A 27196-nucleotide genomic window follows, 5' to 3' on the forward strand; every position below is an offset into this window, starting at 1 on the left:
AGAAAATATAAATTCTCGTATTTATATAAATATTCAACTATATTCTGCTAACAATTCATTTTATAAATATAAAACTCTAAATGGAAGAACGAAAAAGGAATGAAATCCTTGAGTTTAAGGGATTCGATCACGAATGTAATTACTTATAACATATTTATTTATAATGTTTTAGTAATATATTCCTTACTGTAGACATATATTTATATCATATGGCAGCATAGTAATATGACATTGTATAATATAAGTGAGGTGACTGACAAAACGATTCATATTTTTAATTCTCTTTGTTCTCTGGTCAAAGACCACAATCATATCTTTTTCCCATTCGTATTCAATCACTCTTATATTTCACGCACGCATACGCTCATTAATGTTCCAGCCTCGTGGTACGCACGTCTAGGATATTCCTTTTTCTCTCAGATAATTCGCATCCATTGTACTTTCTTGATCGCCAATCGATCGATGCTGGAACTCAAAATGGCGTGTTTTAACTCGCAAAAAATCGTATCTCATGATCTTTTAATCCTCATTTACGTGTTATATTCGCCGACGTTTTCAGTTTTTATTGATAGGTATATCAGGCTAATGAGCGCGTCGCAGTGCGCGCGCGTACACCGACCTCAAGTGCGAACCGGCACGATTAGTCGATAGCTGACGATCGCAACCAAGGTTACCTACATATATATATATATATATACACACACACACACGCGCGCGCGCGCGTACATATATATATGTGTGTGTGTATATTATATGGAGCTCGTCTACTATGATTTGTAACATTATTTCATACTTACTCGGCTAGTTAAAATATCAATGTACATTATAATATACTCTAATAACGATAATGCAACATCGTTAATTTATTATGCTTTGCAACTTAGAAAAATAGTCCTAGCTAAGCGTGGCCGCGTCCCGTGGAACCTCACGATCATCATTTTGTTACTGGAAATACGAAAACTTAAAATTTGCTCTTCGGAAGATCGATATCGATCTTCCTAGGGAATTTATTCTTTCAGATTACCAGATCTGATCGAAGCACCTGGTGGTCGTACCAAGTTATGCATAATATCTTTAGATAGCAGTAGGTGAAACTGAATTCCATGTTATTAAACAAGAGAACAATTCGTTGAAGCAACTAAAAATTAAAGAGAAAATATTACATAATATTTAATTAAAATTCAAATTTGATTTTGGAATAATTTTATAGTTCCTACCCATACAAATTTTGATTAAATATTGAATAGAGCGATTAAAATTAAATCTATAATGGATAAATGGAATCATGCCTGAGGAAAATATCCTACAAGATCACCTAATTGACTAAATTCTTTACGTCTTCATAATCTCAGGAGCAAGAATTTCTCCTAAATTGCAAAAGAACTGTCTATACTTTCTATTATACATTATGCCAATCTCTGGAATTATTTTCCCCAGGATTTATGTTGCACTTCCCAAAATCCCCTAGTAAATTAAAAATAGTAACATTGTTAACGTGAACAGAATGATATCGGGTAATTATAGATATTTAAGAAGGTCACCGGATGATTGTTTGTTAATAAGTCAATTATTTATTGTTACCTTTCAGCAATGAAACGAACGTTTAGCAGGAGCACGCGATGCGGTCACGGCACAATAAAATCTATTAAAAACGATCAACGGAACAACGGTAGTACTACCTCTTTGAAATTCTCACGCTCTACAATATGTCCTACTGTTGATTTATAATTCGATCAATGATCGCGCACACCATCGATCCTCCATCTTGAATTAATGTGGACTTAACACTGACTAAATTATCACCGGAATCGGTGACGTTAGAACCCTATTCTTTACCATTTTTTTTTGCTTTTCTTTTCATTTACTTGCACGAGATTTATCGATTCGCTATCAAGCGTCACCTTTTGGCCGGCAGGCTGCCAACCTATGATCGATAACGGAAGTAGTGATCACGATAGAAAATATCGTATACTTAATATTCCCTATATCTAGAATTCCATTTCTAGTAATCATTTATATTATTGAGAATAATGAAATTACACGTTTTTTTGTAATTTGAAGTATTTCGTTTGGTTCGAAATTAGTCAAATTATTATTACTTCTTTTTAATGATATTATCGATTAGGTTGGCGGTCTACTTGCCGTGAAATGAAACAAAAATAAAGTGTGGCCTCCAGCTTAACCAATTCTTGGCTAATTAATAACTAATCGATCCTTCTCACTCGAACCACTTTTTACTTTGTCGTTAATATATTCATTATTCATACGTAATATTTAATAACTTGGGGAATTTCTCATACGATTCCATTTTTCTCTAGATGACTTTGTATACCCGTTTCCACTGCAAAACGCAAATGAAAAAATCGAGATTGATCGTTGTAACTAGGTGTTCGAGTGTGAAGGCCTTTTTTTACCTCGAATGGGCTCTACTATTGATAATCATTTGAATAATTAATAAACATCGATCGTCATCAAGATCGATAACGTCGCGACGCAATAAATTTTTCACAAACAATGGAAAACAGGTTACCATGGCCAAACACGCTGGGTGAAAACGTGCCTTAAGGTATACGTATTATTATTATTATTAATTATTATTAGCAATTCGAACGCACACATCGTTATTTATTTATTTATTTTTTCTTTAATATTATCGTTATCGATATTACTATTAATATTATTGTTATCATTATCTTTATCATTACAATTATTATTTATTTAGAACGACATAAAAAAGTCAGTCCTCGAAAGCAGAAGTTCCATTTCACCCGTTGTGCCTGGCTCACTAATGCGCAAATCTTACGGTCACGTGTGAACACACTGAACATAACGTAAATCGGAAAAACAGAGTTTTTACCCATTCCATAATGATTTTTTCATCTTATTCCTAGATTTCTTTTTTTATCGCGAGAATGTTCGTTACGATGCGGACCTCAAAGCGACTTGGACAAACGAATACGCGTGACACGCAAAAACAGCGAAGAATACGAATATTTTATAATCTCTAGCTACAAAGAATTCCCATAATTGATCTAAATTCTGTTATATTGCAGGAAATTCTATTTCGTTTTGGTGTTGAAGTTGCTGTACTTGTATCCGCGTACTGTGCTTCTACATCTTCTTGGAGTGCGTCCGGCTTGACCAACGTTTAAAAAACAAAAATTATTATAGACACCTAGTAACATTTTTGATCTAAGGAAAATTTACTTAGTTATGCTACCAACTTATGATAAATTTTCTGTTGAAAACTGTAAGATCTAAAATTTCAAGGGAGATCTTTGATGATTAGAAAAATATCCCTAGATGAAGACAAAATTTCTAGAAAGCCGGACGCATTTACAATTGACACTGTCACACACAAGATACGCATTTTCATTTACTTTCCCATTCGACACTATCTTTTGTGTTCACACTCTCATCGATGCTTTTCTTTCCTTTCATAGTTGATTTTTCTCTGGTTCGCATGAGCGGTCAATGGGCGTCTCTAGTAAAAGCGCGCCGCGACGCGCACTTACAAATTGTAATTAATTATACTGACACGCTACTATATATTTTTCAATATAATATATATATATCTACTTGCTTGGTATAGCGATCAACGATAGTTGTTTTTTCTTCTCCTTCATTTTTATATGTATAATTTATATATATATATTTTTCTTTCTTGTCTTATGTATATATATATATATATATATAATCTCCCTCCCTCCCTCGTTCCCACCCTCCCTTTTGCTCATTCATTCATACTTTTAGCCACACATTCGTCTTCTGGATCGTTCAGCAGCTTCGATCGGAGGATCGATCGATCCTCGAAATTCGAGTCAAATTTATTTCATGATACGCTTCTAAGTTGGGACTTTTAACTTTTTTTTGTTGTTGCGCAAATACTGATATAGCACTCATCCATCATTTGTTCGTATCACTGTCCTATCCGCTCTCTTTCCCTTCTTTCGTAGTATCTCTACGTTTTCCCTTTCCTCCTTCTAAAATTAGTATTTTATACCTTCTAGTTTCTCGTTACCTATTCTACATTCACATAAACTTTCACTCGCCTTCTTCCAAGCTCACTGCTCTCTCTCCTTGCTTATTATTTCGCTCTGTCATTCATCTTCTGACTCTTCTACACACATAACACTCGATGCACTCGATTTTGTAAATATATTTATACACTTAGAATTTTCAATTCTCTTGGCGATTTAATCGCCTGGCTTCTTTGTATCGTCTTTTTGCTCTTGTTTCTTTCATCCACACCCAGACACGTATGCTTGCCTCTCACTCTTATTCATTCGTTCCTATAACAGTTTACCAATCATTCCCTATAGATGTTAAAATTACTGAGGAAATTGGTTGCACAGTGGGCTATACATTTAACAAGAATTTAAACACTATAAACGAAAAAGCTCTTTCAAATTTATCATTAACTTCATTGACAAGTTAGTCTTTCATTAAATTAAATTGTGTGTATGTTTGGAGTCTCATCGATATCAGGCTAAAGTGTTCAACATTAAACTTCTTCTATGTGTAACAGTAACCAATGTGCAACAGACTTCCTCAATCAAGGTGTATGATACAACAAGTGAATTGCAATTATTCATCCACGCTATTTCTATTAACAGAGAGTTTCACAGGCTCCTCTCTAAATAATCGTAAGCTTTTTATTCTTTCACTTTTTCTCCCTTCACATGACAGTGATTGACAGCGATATTGTGTGTGGAGATCCGATGATCTAAGCACTGATTATATGTACATGTTTACGTAGAGATTCCTATGAAATATTAATCTGTAAAAATCATAATAAAGATGATACAAAATCGTCAATTAACATGGAATGAATGAAGAAACCATTTGTTGAAATACAAATTTATCTTAGTGTTTCATCCCTTCCACACGTGTGATTCAGTTATCTGCGCATACTTTAATAATTAATACTCAACTTTTCATCATTATTCCTATTCTTTTTTTTAAATTTTTTTTTTATTTTTTTGGTTTTATCAGTATTTCTCCCCTTATGAAGTTCTCGGGCTCGATAATTATCGTTCTAAGTATTCATCAGTCACGATTATTGTCAAACAATCTGAAAGCAATAGGAGTTGTTTCCATAAACGATATCAGAAGAAAAAAAAAAACCCTCATGTGAAAGGGTTGACAATTGTCGCTTATTCGGGTCATAAAAATTCCTTTGTATAAAAATGTTTCTGGTTCTGGCGGGAATTACGAAAAAGGAGAAAAGAATCCGACCTTTGTAATACTGTAAGATAGTAGCTATCGAATAAGGACAGTATGAGATCGATGTAGATCAGTCTGATTATGAAAATAATTTGTCGACGAACCTTATAGATGAGGATGTGCATGTCATATGTCTTGATTTATGAAAATACGAGGTCAGAAGATGGATATGTTGGAAAACTGAATGATTCGATGAGCTGCATCAGATCCTTTTCCTTTATTATTGTCGAGAGCTCTAATTACAACATAAGGTTCATCATAAAGTAATAAAGAAAATTTAAAAAAGGATCTAAGATCATAAATTGAATATTACAATGAATTAATTAAATTTAATAGATGTATTACTAATATTATATTATTGGTAAATGAATTTTCGAGACAAAATTTTTACATTGAGGGATAGAACTCACGATAATTAAGGAAAAGGGAAGAATTTCAGGGTGCACATTAGAAAGTGCTATTTAGTTATATTTTTGGGGGGCTAGGTCGAAGCTGCGACTAATCCTAAAAAGCGTGTTTCTCGTTTGTCACGAAACGCGGCTCGTTTCCCTATCAATTACTAGAGGCCCTCTTATTTCTTCTTTTCTTTTGTTTCGAGTTCCTAATTGCATATTTCTCTTTCTCTTTCTTTCCTTTCTCACTCTCACACTCACTTTCATTCTTTTTATTTAAGTACTCCGCTGAACCTTAAGAATTTTCTTCGTAGGCCCATCTTTCTACCACAGAAACAAAAGGATCTCTTCTTCTCTATGATATGTAGGACGATGAAAGCTTTAGGGTAAAACCTACGACCTAATTATGCCCCTGCTCGATGAAGGATGGAGACGATCAAGCGCAGAACCTTGATCGGCGGATACCTTTAAATCACTTTCAAGATTTTGTGGGCCCAATTCTGACTAATTTCCCTATCTTTCAAAACACCTAACCTAAAACGTTACAACCGAATGTTATTTATTATTTCCTAGGTTAAGTGACAAGAAGTAGAAGGATGAAATCTTACATTGGGAGAGTCTTAATTGTCTCCGAGTCCATCGATCAGACAAGAAACCACTTTCCACCAGGAAGAAATGAAAAGAAGAAAGCGATCAAGACCGATCACGGCAAGTTCCTTGCTAGAAACTAGTTTCTAATATTCAAAGGAGGGCCCACACCTCGTTGCCATCATTCTGAATCCGTCTGTATCCATTTTTCCCTCTGCACCAGATAGGATGAATTCTGGCTTTGAGATATGTGTTCGCAGCTATTCCTTGGAGATAAGTGTCTTTCTACGTACAATTCACATAATTACACAAGAAGCTATACTCTTCTGAAGATAACTGCATTATGCACGGTCGTATCCAGTTCTGGGACCCTCACGCCTCTCAACGGCCTCCAAAACTGTACATCATGGATCAGAGAGAATATAACCTGGCCCCAGGACAGCCAGCTTCGACCCTGGTACGCGTGTATTCTGTGTATGTGTATATATATATATATATAATACTCTTCTCTTCTATTTTATCTGAATAGAATTGTGTCGCGCGCATCCGTGACCAAAGACCAAGTCCAAATACGTGACGAACGAGATTCTACTTATTTACAGGCTTCACTGATCTCTCCTAGCTTCATCAACTTCTGCATCATCGTCATCGTCAACTTCTTCGTGAATTGAGAAGAGAACGCTTCGTACATCATCGAATCCCCCGAGATGTGGGGCTCAGAAAACGACAGAAGAACTAAGTATTCTTCGAGAATATGTAATTATTCTTCCTAGTCATCTTCTTTTTTTTTGTCTTTCTTCTCTGTACATAATTAACTCGTTGCTTGGTCTACTGACTCAAAGTATACATATATCTGTCTCACCGTTTCTTGTATAGACAACTCGACTACTTGCCAACTACTTACTATCCTGTGTGGCTGCTTCGTTTTTTTTGGAGTCATTGAGCACTGAATACGTGGGAGTGTGAAGTTCGTCGTTTCTACGTCTACGTCATGGTGAACGACGGCTCGAGGAATTCGAATATCTTCTCCGCTTCGTTTTTTTATCATCCTCATGACTATTCTCTAAGATTCGCGCTCTGAGAGCGCATTGTGCTGCTCACTGTGTCTCTCTCTCCAGGATCCTCCCCTTCATTGAAGATCATCATCGTCTACCGGAAGGATGAAGGAAGAACAACGTAAATCGTAGCCAAGCTGGTTTTTGGAAATCGTCTCGAGGTTCACTGTGAGCTGTTTTCTTTGTCTTCCTCTTCCCTTTAACTTCCATCCATCTTTTTAGGTGCTGTAGCTTTTTTTTTCTGCTTCTAGACTATTCATAGAAGGATTTGGAGAGGTGAAAGGTATATTTAGAGTCAGACTTTGGCTTTTTATTCTTCGTTGTAGTAATGAAGTAGCATTTTCTTTAAACTGACCTGCGTCTGATATGAAAAATCTATTTAGGTCTAAAAGAAGATTAACGAACGATTGGAATACCTAATTCGTTTCTAAAAGTAATCTGATGCAACACTGAATAGGATCTTCGTATGAATCGAATCGAGGAAACGAGTATTGAAGGTAGATCATCGAAGAAGTTTGTGTTGAATGATTCAGAATGAACCTCGCGACGATTCGAGGATTTTTGAGGAACAACTAGAAACTATATGATACGAACTACTTAAGTTTGAATCGTAGAAAGTCGATAGTTATACTCATTCGTTCATCTCTTCTTTTCTTTTTTAAACTTTCTTCCTTGAGAAATTTTTTTTTCAAGAATGCAACAATTGCAACTCTGGCTACTGTCTGCTTCTAAATCATAGAAAAATCATGGAAAAACTCTCTCAATCTCACTCCCTTTCTCTCGCTCTCTCTCACATTATTTTTTTTGCTTTTTTTTTTAGAAACGTTTCAGTATGACAAACATGGTCCATCGTATATACGTAGTTCAATATATGTTAGCGCTAGGATTCGACGATTAAAAAGACCTGTATACGGGGAAATCAGAAACGATGCTGGTATTCACGAGTCATTGAAGAAGTTACGCGCTCCTAACCTCAAAATAATACAAAGAGGCTTTGTTGATACTTCTTTCTAGTCTCATTGTGCGGAATTAATACTCAGAACCGTCGAATAGGTTACTTCTTCTTCTTCTTCTTTCATGTCTTTCCTAAAGCTTGAAAATAAATGTGTTTCGTTGATTATAAGCTAACAAGGAATTTTTATTCCTCAACAGTGAAACAGATGTTAAAAATTCTTCGTGCCTTTTCTCTCATGAAAGAAGTCCTGCTTTCCTCTTCTGCTCTTTTCTTCTACATATCTATTTTACAATTTCATTTCTCTGTTTCAAGCTTCATAGAAATAGCTTATCTAGAGATAAGTTATTAGTGTTCAAATATTAATCAGTTTTTTATTTTTTTCTAACACATTACTCAAAGTGTAAAGGAGAAGATATAGAATTTAAAAATCACTATATTCGCCATTCATTGAATCTTCTTTCTTTTGCAATGCATACTCTCCATATTTTCTCCTTTTCTATTACTTTCTTCTTTTTCAGTGAAAATTCGACGGCCCTGCTTCAGTGAATCGTGTACGCAGCAAGACAAACGCGCCTCCTTCTTCCAGATATTGGCGCGCTCGAGCTTATCAAAATAATCGGCCTATAAAATATCGCGGGGTTATCGTAAAGAAGAATAAAATCGCTCGAAGATCGTGTGCCACGGTAGAAAATACAAGCCGTTGGGTTCTTTTAGTTTTCTTCATTTTGCGCAAAAATTCGTCCGAAGAAACGTCTGCAGTCATGGTATTGGTTGTTCGATGAAACGCGATTGCGCAAGAGAATCAGGTAATGCGAGCATAATAAAAAATTAGATTCTTATATCGATATTACGCCCCTTGCTTCGTTTTTTTTTTCTTGCTTTTCCTTTCATTTTTCTTTCACTCACCAGTCTATTCTACTTCGTTTCTCTTCCACTCTATTCTCTTCTCTACACATTGTAAATGAATCCTCACGGAAGCCATGAGTGGCTCTTCGACCCTCTTCTTCCTCAGAAGTTTCGTTGTGAATTATTAGAATCAAAACCTTCTTCATTCTCCACAATTTTTTAATATTTCTTTAGTTTATTTTAAGCAATTGCTCGCTGAGTCTTCTTGGAATGGAAAAGAAGAGGCCGACCGAAGATACCGAAAGAAAATACGATCTTCAGAAAGGAATTAGAGAAGTCGAGGCCACGAACTTGCAGTACATTGGGCTCAGTTCCTTCGTTCGGTTCTTTCGATCAAGGGGTTCCATTAATAACGATACGATGTCTTTCGAAGGATCTCCAGGCCATCATAAACGAATATTTCATTGCGTACGAATTGTTCATCGAAATGAAATGTCTTGCAATTGATTAAAAACTGATTGTCAAATTCTGCTTTCGGCCAGTCCATCTGTTGCTTTGGTATTCAATTATATATTATCTGCCCTTTGTTATATTTTATATTTCTTCATGCTCAAGAAATATAGAGAATGATTTCAGAAGTATGGATTAATCGGGCGAAGATAGAGGCTGATCAAAAAAACATTTTTTCTCTAATAGATATATATCCGATTTTGTTTTGTTTTCAAGTAGTTGACGTTTGAAAATGCGAGTATTTGATGCCTAGCAGCAAGCAATTCGTTTTATAATTAAAAAAAAAGGAAGCAAAATCGGACATACGTTTATTAGATAAGAAATGTTCTTTGCATCATCCTCTTCATCATATCTTACTTGATGAACACAACAGTCCACTGGAAATTCAATTTCTGACAATTGGGTTCTCAAAGATTGCGTTTCTAATGCCTTTTGTTTCCTTTAAATGCACTTTTTTCAGATTGAACAAACCGAAAACGCTCGGAAAAGATACAAATGCGTGAAACCTGAATTTATTAACCTGGAATCCCTCATCAGACACGTACCAATCGTTCGATTCGAGTCACAATTAATAATTATGTATACGTAGCATAATATGTAGGTATAGGTATATATAACAACAGTCAATCATACAAAATTGCGGCAGTGTGCTTTCATGTATAATTATAATTAATGGTACGCGTATTTCTGGGCGCGTGATTTCATCGTTATTACTAAAAATTAGGAACGTCGAGGAACGCCGGCCGCCGAGAATATTCTGACAAGCTTTACATACTAAAAGTAAGGTTATCCTGGTTAATCTATAGACGGGCGATAATTCTTTTAAACATGGATAATTCAACTTTTATATGAGCCTAATTATACAGAATCTTCTTGAGAGATTGTATATATAGCAATATTTTTATAAGGTCCTTTTTCAATTTCTATACAATTTTATGTTTTTGAATAGACGAATATAACCAAAAAAGTAGAATATAAGTAGGCTCGGTTCACCGTTTAAATAACGAGTGCTTTACCTAACATAAATTCAGAAATTGAAGAATCTCTAGTCAATTGATAAAACAGTATTACAATGTTTAAGAATTACGAACGTCAGTTTTATTATTGGGTATTGGCTTTTAAAAGGTAATTCTTATATACATTTTATAAAAAATAAGCAAATATCTTCGCGATAAAAATTTCTTCATGCAGCCCTGATCAAAGTTTCGGCTTATGTTTCTACAAATTCTTTACCTTGACAACTCAAATACATTTACTTTGCCTGATTTTACGCTCTCGCCATATTGTAGCTTATTATAATTTTAGGTTAGGAACACTAAGTAGACATCGCTACATATTCTTACAAAATGATGACAACGAGAGATCATACAGTACTTACACGATATAGAACTATTATATATAAATGGCACTAACATGGAACTAAAGAATGGAATTTTAAAATATACGGAGTGAAAAGGAGGAATATAAAAAAGAAGGGACCGGCGTTCCGTGGCGCTTGCACATCGAACGATAGTGAAACAGTCGGGGGCTCGATAAGATCGGAGATATGGCTACGCGAATTATGGTACACAGACAATGAGCTATACAATGACCCTCGAATCTCGGCTACTCAAAACAAACACCGCCCCTGGTGACATCCTCTAACGATATGCCACCAATTAAACTAACACTGTGCGGAAAAAAGAGAGCGCACTGGCGTATGCGATAGCATACGTGTAAATATATTATATGCATAGATATATTCTTGTATCGTAACAGCATTTTTCAATAAGTCAACAGTGATATATACTTATGACTCCGCATTGGTTTGTATCTCGAGCTTAACATAACCTAGTAAGTCAAAGTTTCTTTATTATGAGACTCGAGAATATCCCTGGGATAAAATTTGTATATATCTGTTATGATACAATTACAATGCAGGCCCCTGACCTATTGGAATTTATGTGTGCATTAGTGTACTATTTGATCAAAAAGTAAAGTTCCATCTTCAGGAATAATTAAGATAAAAAAGCGGCGTCAGAGAGATTTATAGGATACCTTAAACTATAGCTTCAACTATCGCCAAATTGTAATATGGGTATTGTAATTGTAATATCATCTTGATCTTGTACTTTCCTTTAGATGACTTTTGTTCATGTAACTTCAGCGAGCTCAAAAAATCACTTTTCCTTCCTTTTTCCTTTTTTTTCTCTTAAATTTCGGGTCATTGAATAGCAACAGAATTAAAAAGAAGAGAATTAAAGGAAATATTGTATCATTATTTTGATGTATCATCTAATAGTATGAACTTCCAAGAACTTGAATGTTTTGTTGAAGAACGCTGATACGATAAGTATATCGTATGCCATTTATACAGATTGCATTCACTCACGAGGACACGAGCTGAGAAAGCAATTTCGTAGCAGTCAACCCCTTCAAGTACTAAATATTTTTGAACAGGGTGCTTTCATCAACATTGTCTTTGATACAGGATTGTTCTTAACTATAGAAAATGATATTTTTGCCTTTTCTGACTAGATTAATAGTTTAAAATAAAATTTTGTTCACATAACCTCTCCAAAGGGCTAGTGAACATTCATACTAATGTTACCATTATTTATACACGATGTATTATTTATACATTATTTATATAGGGTTCAATAATAGCTTTATTCAATCGAAGGAAACACCTGTACTTAGTCTTCAGCAGTATGAAAAAGTGGTGTTTATTAAAAACTACTGCTTGTAATGGAAATAGCTTCCTTGCAATTCTCTTGTAACTTCGAACAACTTATGTTTAAATTTACAAAAAGCTATTCCCATTATATGACTGGACATTAAGTACTGTATTAAACGTTTGATCACCACTTTTCTATACCACCCGAAATGGTAAGAATATTTAAATTGAATAAAGTTACTATCTCGTGCTGAATGAGTCGCTGGAAATTGTCATGTGAAATAACTTTTTACTAATTTAAAAAAAAAAATGTTTCAAACCGCTCTATCGTTGAAATTGAAACATTTTATTATTTAATTGAAATTCGCGTTTAAGTTAATAAGAATTAAATTATTCTCTTCCTAAATCGATCAACAGGAAAGTTAATTTAAATGACAACGTCTGAGGACTCATTCTGCATATACATATATACATATAAACGTTTATTTATACATATTGTTACGAACACACGGTAGATTTTTGGGAATTTAGTCCTGTTTGAGAAGATATCGTCAAATAACTGTATGGCGCTGAGCATTGCCAGTAGCGATACTAGCGCCACGGGTACTATAACTAGTTCAGTAAGGAAGTGCAGCAGGATTCTAATGAACAAAGTTATAAATATAGAAATATAGATGCATAGTTTGCACGAGAATAAATGAAAATAAAGATTAGAAGTTTGCAGTTCTATTTAATAATAAAAATTATAGCTATGGTGCTTATTGGGATAGATTGTGTGCTGAGTTTGTAGTGCAAAATACAGGAATTAGGAGTGTTTTGGGATGCGATGGAAGACATATAATAGTTATGATGCCATTTAACTAATTGGAATTTGTCGCAATAACCATACTAAAGTGAACATTGGGTTCATTAATTTGAGGGCTCAGAATACTTCATTGACATATAACAGCTTTAGTAATGCACTTCTTACTCGTTCCAGGTGAGGATAAAATAAGTGAAATCTCAAGGTAGATTAAGAACTTGTTTTCCATATTAAGAGCCAGATCAAAAGAATAATAAGCTTTAAATGGGACTAGTCATTAATTACCATGAAGTCTATTTAAATCTACTGTCTGTACGTAACAATATTATACTAACTAACCATAATGACAGTAACAATAGTCAAATAACGACTCGTGTCCCCGTTGACGAGATCGTAGAACAAACGAACCCCGGGGAATACCCTGACCGAAGGGTGGTCTCTCTCCCGGCTCGTCCTCTTCAAATGCTTACTTCTTCACGTACACAATTATAATACTGGCTATGTTTTTTTAATCGTTTAGAAGTTTACAATTAACCGTTTAATTATTATCGTTTCTCGGTGAGTTTCTATTCCTCTACCACTGGCTCTCCGCTTTTATTCTGATCCAATCTCTCCTTTATCTTTCTTCTCCGTTCGTCGGTTTGCTATTGTCAACATGTACAAGAAGTCATGGAGTCGGTTCCTCGACTCCTGTCGCGCTGAACATTATATATATTATGTATAACTTTATCGTCTGCGTGCACCTATACTTTGCATCCTGTCTCTCATCCTTCATTTTTTTTTCAATTATTTTCTTTTCTCCTTTTACATATATGCATGTATATGTGCGACGCAGCTGTCGTGTACATCAGCAGTTCCTTTGTGTTTTGTATACGAGGGCTAGCTAACCTCTAAGTAATAGTTTTTTTATCAAAAGCACATGTATATCGTGACTAGCCTATGTGTGTATATATAATATGTATATATATAGTATATTGTATATAAATCGACCGTTGTGTCTGTGTGATTCATCATCTTCATATTTCCTTATATGTCTCTACGTGTGTGTATGTTTCTTATTCAACTTTTCCTTTTGTGTGTGTATGTTTTCTCTTTGGTTATTTATTTTTGTTTCATCTCCTGTCCTCCCTGTATATCGCTCTTTCTTTTCTTCTTCCATCGCCAGTCAGCGTGATCAGTTCTTGTCGCCTTTCTTCTTCTGCAGCTAGCTTCGCCGGTGAAGAAACTCTTCTGGAACTTTTTCGCGTGAGATCTCAGTCTCGACCGGCCGGGAAACACCATGAATTTTATTGAAAAATCGACTGGAGAAACGGTGGAGTCTCTCCTTCAGTTGAGGATGTGCGCGGTGAATCGCGAGATTTCTTTTTTGTATTCCATTCGTACCCCTTTCTTTGCTGTTCAATGCATTGGACATTATCTTCTCAGTCGGTAAAATAGATTTGTGCATAATTTAGGACGCAGGGGATGTTTAGAGATGTTCACTGTCGTACAACTATTCACTCGTTGCCTCCTTTCCTCTATTAGTTTCTTGTCTACTGGCTCCATTTTTGCTTGATCAACCGTTGGGTTTTTGAAAGAAGCTTTGACTGATCTCAAGATAGAATAGAAAAAAAGTTCAACTGTTGATAATTTTTCTGGCATTTGTGCTCGAAGAAAAGTTCAAAAACTTTACAATATTGACTCTTCAGCTGCGGAAGAGAGAATTATTTCCTCTTGCATATGGCGACTTATTTTATTGGTTGAATGAGACCAAAATTATCTAGGAGTCAAATTTTGTGCAAGAAGTTTCAAACTAGGAACCTGTTACAGTCTTTGGTCATTATGAAATCATAATATATATCGCAGCTAAAGAGTAAAATCTTCTTCTAAATATTAGCATAACTTTCGATTAGTTCTTTTTCTTTGGTTTAGGTTTTGTTTAGTCGTATTATAAAACTTGCAGAAGGCTTTCAGTCAGTCGTCAGATCGTCAATTTCAGCGCTGAATCTCGTTTTTTCGCGAAGATATTTTCTTTAACGAATATTCGCAGTGGTCCCATTATGCGCGTCATTTCGTCTCGGAAACAATGATCGCTTATATTGTGCGTCTGGCGACAAATATTCAGCCTCGTTCATTGTATAAATTATATGTTCTTCGAACATAATATTCTCAGAGGGATATATGTGCGATTTGACGCGCTGACTGCCGCAGAAAACATCTATAAATATTTCAAAACACAACGTTACACAACGAAGAGAACCATCTTCCTAACACAGCCAACAATAATAACATTCAAGGAGAAATTATTTCACTAGGTAATACAGCATCGATTAAGACTCAAGTCTTTGGTTTTCGCTTCTTTGCTGCTCTACGAGCAGCTGATACCTATTAAAGATTGAAAAATCGTTTCACGATACAAGTGTTGTAGTTAGATTCTTAAATCAAAGCAGTCAACGCGTTAAATATCTTTGAGAAATCAGAAGTAGAAAGTATATCTTCTTTTTTTTCAGCTTTCATCAACACATCATGAGAATCTTTGATTAAAATGAAACAGAAACTCTTAACATGTTTATCATTTCATACAATTCTGAATGATAAGCTGTATTTTAAGAATATAACCTCTCTCTCTTTTTTTTAAACAATTTCAAACAAACACACTTGTGAGCAACAAAACCCTTTCAATCTTGTTCCAACAGACTTCAAAATCCATTATATTTCTATTACAAGTTTCATTGTCAGTCTCTTAATACGCATGCATCAGTATTGGGCAAGATTCAAAGCTAGCCAAACTTTCTTCAAATAATAAATAAATTTAGAGAAACTGTAGGCAGACTTTGAGCCTGTTTACAGTCTATTTCAACAATTAACAACTGACAACTAGATAATCCAGGTGATTTCCTAGTTGAACAAATTTTAATTTTCCAATGTATTCATTATTCCATGCCCAACACTGTTCCTTAGTAATCTCATCTTCTTAAAAAAAAAAAAAAAAAAAAAGAAACGCAAGATTCTCCAAACTATCGGTAAAACGAAGACGTCGAAGCTATTCAGGGCGCACATCCCCGATTAAATCCTCATATTTCACGAGACTCTAATGCGTATTGGGTACGTGCTAATGTCGATCGTCATCGCTGGCCTCTGCATCACCCTCGACGCCCTTCTCACCCTCTTCAGGATGTGGTGTATTTCCTTCCTCGGTGTCGACACTGCTGGTTGGCGTAATCTGTTCTGTTCCAGGACCAGTCGAGTTCGCTGTGGCCCCTTCGTTGTTCTTTTCGAGTCCCAGGCCGCCCAGGAGGCTTTTGTTAATCGGTTCCGGCGAGGCTTCCGACTCCTCACTGCTAGGTGAACCGGGAGACGAGACTATCACCTATATGAACAGAGACGCCGTATCACCAGCGTCGTTTTCCATTAATCACGCAATCCTTGGACTCTTTTTGCGTGCTTGTGTTTGATAAATATTAACCCTTCGCACTCTATATATGGTGACTTTCTGAGGTTCCAGGTCTGATTTTCTAGGTTTGAATTTTGAATTGAATAGACATGTGTTTGTTCAAATTGTTGCACAAAGGGTTAAAGAATTTGTGGTGTGGCTGTGTGCAAAATGAATTCTGTATTTCTATTGTGAAGGTTCTGCTGAAGGATTGTTGAAGCATAAGTCACTCTCATAATAGAGGTGACTTCTAGTGACTTGTTTTTGATGAGTGAGATATGGTCCTGGGATGTATGGAAATAAATGTGTTCACCTATGTAGAATGAGACATCTATGATTTGTGTGTGTAATATGTATAAAAAAATTGAAAGTATTGAAACCTAGATGCCTCATCTTGGTTACTATATTCTATGTATCTGATGTATACTTCACAATTGAAAGGATGTCCATTGGATAAGAATTTTTGGGAATTGAAAGGATATTTTGTTCTTGATTCTAGTTTGAAATATTTTAAATTAGAAAAGAGGTATTGAATTTAATCAAGTTTGTGATGTACAATGTAATGTCAAACCAGATTCAAGAAGCAACACTCAAGGTGCAATTGATGCATGCTTGGAGCACTAATGATCCCTCAAACTATCACTTGCTAAATAGTTGTCAGAGATTGAGTGGTTGCTTAATTAAAATGATTCCCAAGAGGGATCATTTTCCCTATACTATTTCTCCACTTTGTCTCTTAATTAAGCATAAATATACATCATGAGAGATGGTACTATGTTGAAAGAGTACTAGACACTTTGTGAATGAACATTTTTACATTGATCAAAAACAGACGCACTGTCAAAGTGTTCTTCACATTAAGATCTTGATCAAGAATAGTCACTTCATAAACTGTATAAACATTTTGAATGTAATAGTTTTTAAGGGAGAACAATTCTATCTTTTATAAATATTCATATCAAATAGCTTTTGATCTGCCATGAGTTTTCAGACATTGGATATATTCCTGATGTTTGCAATCAACTAAAAGTATTTATATATTTTCATGTACATCAGAGTCTTTGATATACACACTGTAGTCATAGCTGTTGTTTGAAACGACTCTGTGAAACTGATGAAAGCTAATGGATGACAGATTACTTGGTTCTTTAATATATATATATATATATTTTTTTTTGATAATCTGGCCATGCATGTGATAGAACGATAACTAAAGGCTGATGTAAAAAACGCGAATGAAAACGATAATAACGATAATACCTGTGCAAGAAGCGGCGTCTCTGTGCTGTCAGCGGTTTGGTAGAGCCGGCAATTTGCGTTTGCTCTGAAGAATACGTGCCCAAACGAAAAAAGATAAAGAAGACAACGTAAATCGTCACTATAATGGAAAGACGTCGAGAGACTGGCGCAAAGAGAAACGGAAAAATCATAACCGACCCGCTCGACCAGTAGAACACCCAAGTAAATGTACAGAAGTGACATCGAGACATGCACGGAGGCGTTTTTGGTAATTGTGGTATCATATTTACACGGACGCATCGCGACGTGATTGTTTTGCAAACTGTTTGCCACCCATTATAACCTCTTTTCTTTATATTTTTTCGTCTATACACCTTCGTTTTGATCATGCTAAGAAAACATAGCCTTCAGGGCGAACAATTTGCAATGGCCGACGATCCTCGAGAGTTAACCTGAAACCGACACGATGTAAATGAATGAAAGAACGTATATGAATGAAAATATGTGAATAAATGAATGGAACGAACTTGTCTCATTGAGTAGCGAATACATGATTCGTGATCATAAAAGCGCGACAGGGCTTGTTTCTGCGAAGCGAAAATAAAGGGAGAGAACAGAGTCTTTACTTTGCCTACCATGCTGTTCACAACACGCTTCAGATAATGCACATATGTGGGACACGGATAGAAAAGCAGAGAGCGAGACGAGACTCTTGTTCAATTCTTTTCTTTTCTTTTTCCTTGAAGCGTTTCGTTCAACTTTCCTGGTCTTTCTTCCACTTTACGTGGTCACGATATTTTTAATTAATATGTATATAAGGAAATGGCGAAGAATCTTGGACCAGGAAAGCTCTGATTTATTATTTCTTTAACCTTCTTCCGCCCATCCTCTGTACTTTTACTTTGTTAATTACAAATTAAACGAAAATAAACACATTACAATACTTACAGTAGTCTTCATATAAAGTGATCACATTTGAAGAATATAAGGTGAAGCAGATGATAAGACATATTTCTTATCTTTTACACGAAAGTAATTAAAAAATTTAAAATACTGTCAATCAATCCCATTTAAACAAAATTCTCATTTTATTTGATCTTGGAATTAAATATAAGTTTCTCTCACCCCCTGAATATTTTAAAAATTCCAATTGTCATAACATTACTTAGGCTCTTGGTATTTCACAACACTTCATAGATTTATCGCTTACTTTTATAAGACTTATAACTTTAATTTAGAAGATTGTTCCCTTTTTCAACTGTCATATTAAAGAATCACTTCCATAAGTGATCCATAGCTGATCACTTATCTGGAGAATAACTTAATTGTAACATTCTCCAGATAATGCAATTTATTACAGTTTATTATAACAATGCATTAATTTATGCGACACAAAAATTTCAAACTGTTGCTTAAGAAGTGGACCAAGAGGGTCTGTACTTTTAAGGTGCTTTCTGAGATATTTAGACATCGATAGCAGTGGAGCAAGTGCACAGACAGAGGAAGCGACGGTAAGAGAGGCAAAAGATTGCAATGAACGTTGTTGAGATAAATCGAGAGCTCTAAATAGAACACTGACCTGGCGAGGCTTGACCGGTGGTGGAGGACGAGTGGAGGGCGCGAGGGCTGCGGGTGTTGCCGTAGTTGGGGGCTGTTGATGAAGTGAGTGTTGAGGCTGCCAGGGCAGCCCTGTGCGTCCCAATGTTCCCTGCAGTTGTTGTTGCACCTGTTGCTGAGCCTGCTGCTGGTGCTGCAGTTGCTGTTGACTGCTGTTGTGCTCGACTGTTGGCGTAACTCGAGGAAGCGCCGAAGCGACTGAAGAAATCTTCCGAACTGTCTGTGAAATGAGCGACTGATTATTCGGCTCTTATTTTTTCGGTTCAGTTAATTTAAACTACGGCTCTAATTTTCGTACGTGAATTCAATGATAAAGCTTTGGAAATGCCTAATAAGTTGCAGATATTATATAGACTGCAGATGGCTATAATGAACATAATGAACATTATTTTTATATTTGTAGTAGCTTTATAGTTTTTCAGTTATACTTTGGAGATTTCGTATTTTAAATTTCTCATAAATATATAAACATCTGCAGTCTAATTCTAATATTACAAGCTACTGTGAATCATATATTAATAGCGAATTGGGGTTACGAAAGTCAATTGTTAGGAATGACGACATTACCTGACTTAACAGGCCAAATTTCAAGAAGATACTTGAGAACTGCTATTGGTTGTTGGAAATCCAAAGGCGGTCCATTCTCTTCAGAATGTAGCATTAAAACTGGGCCGAAACAGACTGCCAAACTTGCTGGCGACATTTTATTACACTGTGATACTACCATTGCCAGATGGTCCAGCAAGTAGATTAACGTACACTGTTGAAGGAACAATTAATTATTATTTTCTCTAGGTATATGAATGGAAAGTTTGAGATTAGATACTTACTCTGTTCACCTTTGGTAAACAGTCAAGTATACTAAACATGAGTTTTGCGTTGCCTTGTGGATCATCCGGTAAACAGACGGCCAATGCATCGACCATCATCTGATAGAGGCACCTTGTGAAGAGTGGTTCTGGAAGTTCTCGCAAGTAGTCCTTCAGTACACCTAAACAATAATTATAAATCATCATTACAATTAAAGTGTATCTCCTACATTATTATTATTAATATTAGAAATAATTATTAAGGGAAACTTACCAGTAATCACGTTGATATCTGGTACATTGTCAGGCGACAGATTCACTGAACGAGCATTCCTTTCAAAAGCCTCCCTAAGTATCCTTTTTTTCGTAGCTGATCCACAGAGCCTGTATAGACCTAAGTCCCCAAGTTTTCATTGACAAACTGTCCAAACTCAGCAGTATAGAAATTGAACTTTATAAATGGTAAAACCATATCTCACCAATGATGTCAAGACCTCTTCTTTCAACTTCTTCGACACAACGCCATACAATTATGGGCACATTTGGAACACCCATAGCTAGGGCGGTAGAAACACCTCCAGGAACTCCACCAGTCTTGCTCTCTCGACTCACCTAATCCAAATCATCATCATTTTTCAAATTTATATATCGTAACTTCAAAATATTGAACTTACCACCGTGTCAAGGTCAACTCCGAAAAGTGGCGCCACTCTGGTAGCCAGAGATATGACCGGGAGTCCTCTCCTTCGGAATGTCTGCTGAGCATCCGTATATCTCAGTCTTAGATAAATTGTGCCACGTGGTTCGACTTTGACAGCTAGCTGGTGAACTGGTGATTCTTTCAAAAGGGTCGCCAGGTGCACAGATCCTTTGTAACAAAGCTTGTGCCTGTACTGTGGATCCCAGGAATAGACCAGCAAGTCTAACTGCCGGTTGCCAACGAGATCCAGCTCGAAGGTTTCGTCCCAGTCGAACATTAAATCGCCAGTTCGCATCACTGTCCTCGCCTTGTGTACCCTATCGCACTCCAGTACGCAGTAAAGGTCTCTCAAGCCGCAACTAGCTATTATGTTATTGAAACAATAAAGATATTTCGCCATTTTTCAAATTTATATATGGTAACTTTAACCCTCAAGCTTTGATCCTTAAAGGTTTCTGTAAAAGGAATAGCTCGAGACTTAAAGACAGTATATAGTACTATCGAACACTTTCTAACATTCGAGAGTGTCAGGTAGTAGGAATCACTACAGACTTAAATTAAAAATAATTGAATCTTAAATAAAGAAAATAGAATAAAATAAAAATAATTTAACTTTGCTAGATATTATGTTAATGCAAATAGTGATTGTGCAGTGGAGAAATAGTCTAGGGGATGTGCAGACTCCCGAACGTACCTAAATTAGGCTGACCTGATGGTGTGGAAGGAGTAGTGGCCGCTGAGGAGGATGTTGTTGAGCGGAGGCCACGACCTGCCAGAAGATGCACCCAAAGTAGTCCACTAACACCACCCGCCAGGTCACCGCTGCTGGTTTCCCCGAGCGAGCTCAAAAGAGAGCTAGTCGAGCTCGGAGTTCCCACAGTCGGAGGTTTTTCTATCTTATACTTAAGGAACTCTGTACAAAAGACATTATAACCTTAATTAAACTTTTTACGATCAACATTGATTTTAATACTCACCTGCAGGATTAATATCTAGCAGTCTTTGATCCTGAGTTCTGGTAGGTGTGGGGGTAGGTATGCTTCGGGTGGACTCCAAGTCCAGCAGGTTCCTGATTCTTCTGACCGACGTTGCCCTCTGGGTGGTGGAGCTGCTCAGTGACGGTTTCTGACTCGTCAAGGACGTACGAGCACTAGATGCAACCGAGGCCGGTCTTGGGTTCGCTGTTCCACGATGACACGTCGAGCTGATCGCTGTCGATGCTCTTAAGTTGGCAAGATTCACTTGCTGAGCAGAGGCTGATCTTGTTGACAAACGATCCAGCGTGCTGGACAATGGTCTGTACGTCCCATAGCTTCCATATTCACCCTGAATTTTAAACAAATTAGTCAAAATTTAGAAACTGATCTATAAAGTTTATCAAAAAATGTAATTTTTAATGTATGTTATTTACTTGATTTACAGCTGCGTGGATGTTCTCTGCGCTGTAAGTGTAACGTGGTGGTCTAGTCGTAGTGGCTCTAATCTGCTCGTACAATGCACTGGTACTCGGCGTTCGACTCAGCCATGCTCGGTACTCATCTGATGTGAACACACTGGGTGATGACGGTATTCTTCCTGACATTCCAATCAATAGAATTCTCAATTTTATGTTCAAAATACTAGAATTGACTCGCTACTTGAATTTTAAACTAACCTCTATCGCGTCTAATGGAAGGTAGTTCGGGCGCTGATAGTGCTCCGTCACTATCTTCCTGATCTATTAGTCCAGATGCTACTGTGCTAAGTCCAGACCTGAGACCTGGTTGCTGGGGCAACGTTCTGCCACTACGAGGCAACGAATTCGATCTCAAGCCTAGAGAAAGCATAACTTCAATTTTAAAGTCTGTTCACGATCACACATGAGGAACTAACTTTGTTAAGATGCAGAAGAAATAACTAACCTGAGGAACTCTGACCAATTTGTGATCTCGATAGGGTGGCAAGATGCGAGACAGCGCTACTCTGAGGCGGATTGTTCATATTGTGCCTGTAGTAATAATACGCCGACTTGGGCGAACTCGAACAGGTTGCTTCAGTGTCTGAAGCATAATCCAACGACGGTCGGTGCCTCCTGGTTAGAGTACCAAATTGACCTTGTCTTTGAGTAGTCGATGTACTGTCTCCCTGAGTGCCATATCTGGTGTTGTATCTCAACGCAGATGTTCCTGTTAAAGAAACGCCACAAAATATGAGTCTAAAGTTAGGAAAACAGTTGCGTAAATGATTTTAGTGGAAAGTGGCGGACCTGACTTCAAGCTGGATCTAAGAAGAGTATGTCGAGCTGGAGTGGTGATACTAGTGTAATCAACGCGAGGTAAATGTTGATCTGAACCGCTTCTAGGCATAATTCTTCCACTTCCAGAATGTTGGCCATAACCATAATGCGATGGCTGAGTCTGACTAGACAATCTACTGCCAACTGATTGCATCCCTGCGCCCGTGGACATTCGACGACCACCATTTGAGGGGATGACTGGCCCCGTGTAGAAGGAGTGTACCTAAATTCAATCGAATTAATTAATTTATGTTCCTTCTTTTGTAATTTTCTTTTATTTTCCTTTCATATCACAATCGATTACTCGTATCACACTTGATCTGTATTTTTTAATAGAAGATATTTACGTTATCTACACGGATAGATTAGGAAGTCGATTGTGATTAAAGGAAAATATAATTAGATATTGCCATCATGATTGATAGATCTCTCTATATAGATTATAATACACTTTACATAGAAATCCACATATCACTATGATGGACTATGACGACCACGGATCGCCACGAGAAGAGACAATACTCAGAAAGAAAGAAAAAGAAAGAACGAATATACAGAGCAAAGCTTACAAGGCAACAAAAAGTGGAATTACGTTATAAGTAGCGACAGTTGTTTTGTTCCACCTGGACATTGAAAAGCATTTATTGTTTTCGTTTAATTGTCTATTATTAAACCTTTTACATTACTTCTTCTTCCTAATATTATGGATATATAGAGTATAAATACTTATCCATTGTCCAGGTGATGCACGGTGCAGGGAATTGCTGCATACACAAGTCTAGATATCAAGAAAGAGTTAGTGGTTTCTTTACCTTTGTGAAATCCTGGTTAATATCAACGTAGCATTCATTCATAGAACCGATTAGTCATGTGAAACACGTGGTCGAAACACGAGCGAGCTGCGAACCGTCTACTCTCTAAGTCATCTTTCAAGCAATTTAATAAAAGAAACTCGTGATATTTTGTTTTATTAGAAGGGTTTGAAATCGAGACGGTGCACAGCATTACTGATCACTATCAGGAGTGTCTCGAGTCATTGCCACGAATTCACCACTTTCTTATTCGAATCGCTATTGCAATTGAAGACAGAGAAGGGCAAACAAGTGTCAACTTGGTGCAGACAGGTATATGAAAGGGTGCTCGATCCACATCGTCTAGAACATCTATGTGATCTATATCCAAACGCAGGTGGAGATTTAATAACAAAACGCCAAATTGTAGATCAAGATCTTGCATTCTTCTCCAATATCGTAACTTTTACGGTGGTTAAACTCCCTTTCCTATATCTTCCTTGCAAAGTTTATCAATATCAATTTCTCTTATTTTCTCAATCTTAATTCTTGCTTGAACTTTATGTAATCGAATGTTTTTCATTTAATAAAACCTCGACCTGCGTTAAAGTCCCGAAGAGCAAGTAAAACATTACACAGGCTTACTTTTTCAGCTAAACTCTCCAAAGTTTTTGGGTATCCACGCTCATAAGGCTGGAAGTGTTGCGTTGTAGAGGGTTTTGGCTGATGTGTAATAACAGGAGGTGGTGGTGGTTGATACGACCAGTGTCCCTCCGGTCTGGAGTTGTAGTATAGATCACCGTTGCTCGAACCTAGGTCTTGACTGGAGCCTAGACCCGACAGACCTAATCTAGACCGGGAAGGTAGCATCTCACGACCGTCGCCACGCCTACGATTGCCATCCCTGGAATCAAAATACAAAAACTGTATCAACTTATGATTACAATCAACAAGTGGAGTTTTAATTAGATTCTAATGGAACTTACAATAGATCAGTCCAAGCAATATGGGTAATAATTAAAGTTTTCAGGATGTGAATAGCAAAAGTTTGATAAATATCTAAATAAGTCCTCCATTGTAAACTTTCTTTACATTTAATTATTTGAGAAATAACAGGCTTGTAATTATCTCGGAAATCAAACAAATATTATTGTTACTTTAAAAACTGTAAGAACATGGCGAGATTAATATTGGGACTAAGAAAACATCTTCTCTGGGTAGTCATATTTAGTTCCTATCTAGAATTGTTTATTTTTTACAATTAGTATAGCATAAATGTACATGTATATGAAATTTCACAGAAGATGTACTTGTAAGTACCAGTAGAATTCTAAGTATATTTGATACTATAAAATATTTTTGAGATATAATTACCTGACGTGGTTACTCGTTGCATGGTCGCTCTCATCTTCATTTAGCTCCCGCTTGATCACCACAACCGGAGGCGCTTTGTGCTCGGTCTGACGACTATGTGAGACTGGCTGGTGCTGGCCATGCCTAGTCGCCAGGACGAGCCTCCTGGGTATCGACATAATGATCACGACATCGTCCAGGCTCATGTGCGTCACATCGACCAGATTCACTGCTAGGATTTCATCCCCAACCTAAATAAAGCATATTTTTATATAAATTATTTACATAAAATATTACTAAATTTAGAAATAATTATGATTAAAAAATAAGAATCTTTTCTTTGTACATAGAATATAAAATAAGAGGAACATGCTGAAAGAAAAGGATTCATAGATTTATGTTAAATATAAGCTATCAAATAGTAAATTAATTTTTCTGTCTACGAAATCAATTTATTCTATTCATTGTCTTGTGAATCTTCTTTTCATATAGCTGCTCATATATATTTTGGAGAAGAAATCAGTGAATCTCATGATTTTCATTCCCACAAGAATGACTGCAGTAAGTGGCAAGCTCAAATTGGCTATACTAGAACTGCAATTAAGGATTCAAGGAAAAGGATGCTTTCTAACCTTCAGGCAGCCGCTGTTGTAGACTGCGGTCTCCAGGGCTATCCTCGAGATAAAGACACCGTCGTTTCTGTCGACGCCATTGCCCTCCCGTATGTACAACCCCAGCGTCTGGCCTGGCCTTTTGATTATCTCGACAAAGTGGATGGGGTGCTTTGGATCCTAGAACACCATAGAAATAATAAAATATTTCTTATAAATAGTACTTCAAGAGCATTATGGGAAAAAACGGGAAAATTTGTTGGTTAAATTTATTGCTTCATTATATGGTGGCAACTAAGTTATGAAGTAATAAATTACTGTCTTAATATTGGATTTTTTTTGTGTTCAGAAGGAGGTACGTGGGACGAAGGTCGATATTGTGCTTTTTTTAGATGACGAAATGGCGATAAGAAGAATATATGAAATAAAAATTCTCTTCCGGCTTCTTAGAAGATCATTTTTTAAGCCTGAACTTTTTTACAAAGATCTTTTATATTATTATAGCCTTTATGGAATATTTTTCAACTTTGAAGCTTTTTTCATTGTCATGTTATTAGTTAAGAAATTGAGGTTTCGTCTTCATAGATGAAGAAATAGGTTTAATATTTCTTATCCAATTGGGAATTTGGTATGATGTCGCACCTGCATAGCAATGAACTTCTTCGCCGCCTCGGACGCCTGTCTGCCCATCTGTCGTGGCTCGATGACTCGGACGACCATCTCACCCCTTCGTTCGACAGCTTCGAGGGCCGCTGCTGTCGAGGCGTCATGATCGTTCTCGACGGTCTCGATCTGTTTGAAGATCTCTGTGCTGATTCCACTCACCTGCAACGACAGGTCCTTCCACTTCAACCAGCATGTCATGAACAGGCACTCCAATAAAAAATATTCCATGAAACTGTTCCAATAAGCATTTCTAAAAAAATATTCTCCAATTCATGTTGTACTTCTACAATTTTTCATATTAATATTATAAATTTTAATATTTCAAGGAAAATATTTCTCAATTCCAATAATTATTCTTTTAAAATATTCGTCAACTAATGTATTTTTCATAAAATTGTAATTTCAACATATCTATAGCCTAAGTATTTCTTAAATTCTCTCTGTTCCTTTTTATAATGGCTATAGATTGTTATATATATTGTTGTTAGAGTTATTGCTGAACAGCTTCATGAAAAAGGTAAATTGGCCTGATAGTTTCCTCTAATCTGATTCCCTGTTACTGTTGCTTTCCTCTGTCTACTCTCATTTTTGAAGTAATTGGGTTTATCAATTGCCTCCTTGGAGACCTAATCATCCCCTTGGATCAGGATATGTTTGGTCTGGAAAACAGCAGGATATCTAGTTTTTCCTATG

General features: G+C 36.4%; 1 protein-coding gene across 11 annotated transcripts in view; it reads right to left on the reverse strand.

Moving 5' to 3' along the window:
• Positions 1-136: 136 nt before the first annotated feature.
• Positions 137-27196, reverse strand: part of LOC100651665 (rho GTPase-activating protein 100F) — a 66668-nt gene continuing 39608 nt past the window's right edge. For 2 of the 11 annotated variants that reach the window (XM_048413280.1, XM_048413277.1), the window contains 17 exons: positions 26480-26662; positions 25859-26017; positions 25248-25477; positions 24519-24777; positions 23053-23305; positions 22709-22972; positions 22462-22620; positions 22219-22382; positions 21785-22133; positions 21502-21720; positions 20782-21170; positions 20587-20719; positions 20382-20501; positions 20129-20289; positions 19866-20058; positions 19261-19514; positions 137-16379 (listed from right to left, as the gene is read on the reverse strand). In XM_048413280.1, coding sequence (XP_048269237.1) covers positions 16122-16379; positions 19261-19514; positions 19866-20058; positions 20129-20289; positions 20382-20501; positions 20587-20719; positions 20782-21170; positions 21502-21720; positions 21785-22133; positions 22219-22382; positions 22462-22620; positions 22709-22972; positions 23053-23305; positions 24519-24777; positions 25248-25477; positions 25859-26017; positions 26480-26662 — 3747 coding nt within the window. In that variant the 3' untranslated portion in view covers positions 137-16121. The other 9 variants (XM_048413284.1, XM_048413282.1, XM_048413279.1 and 6 more) reach the window with 9 other exon arrangements.

This window comes from Bombus terrestris, chromosome 16, assembly GCF_910591885.1.
Source record: "Bombus terrestris chromosome 16, iyBomTerr1.2, whole genome shotgun sequence".
Classification (NCBI taxonomy): domain Eukaryota; kingdom Metazoa; phylum Arthropoda; class Insecta; order Hymenoptera; family Apidae; genus Bombus; species Bombus terrestris.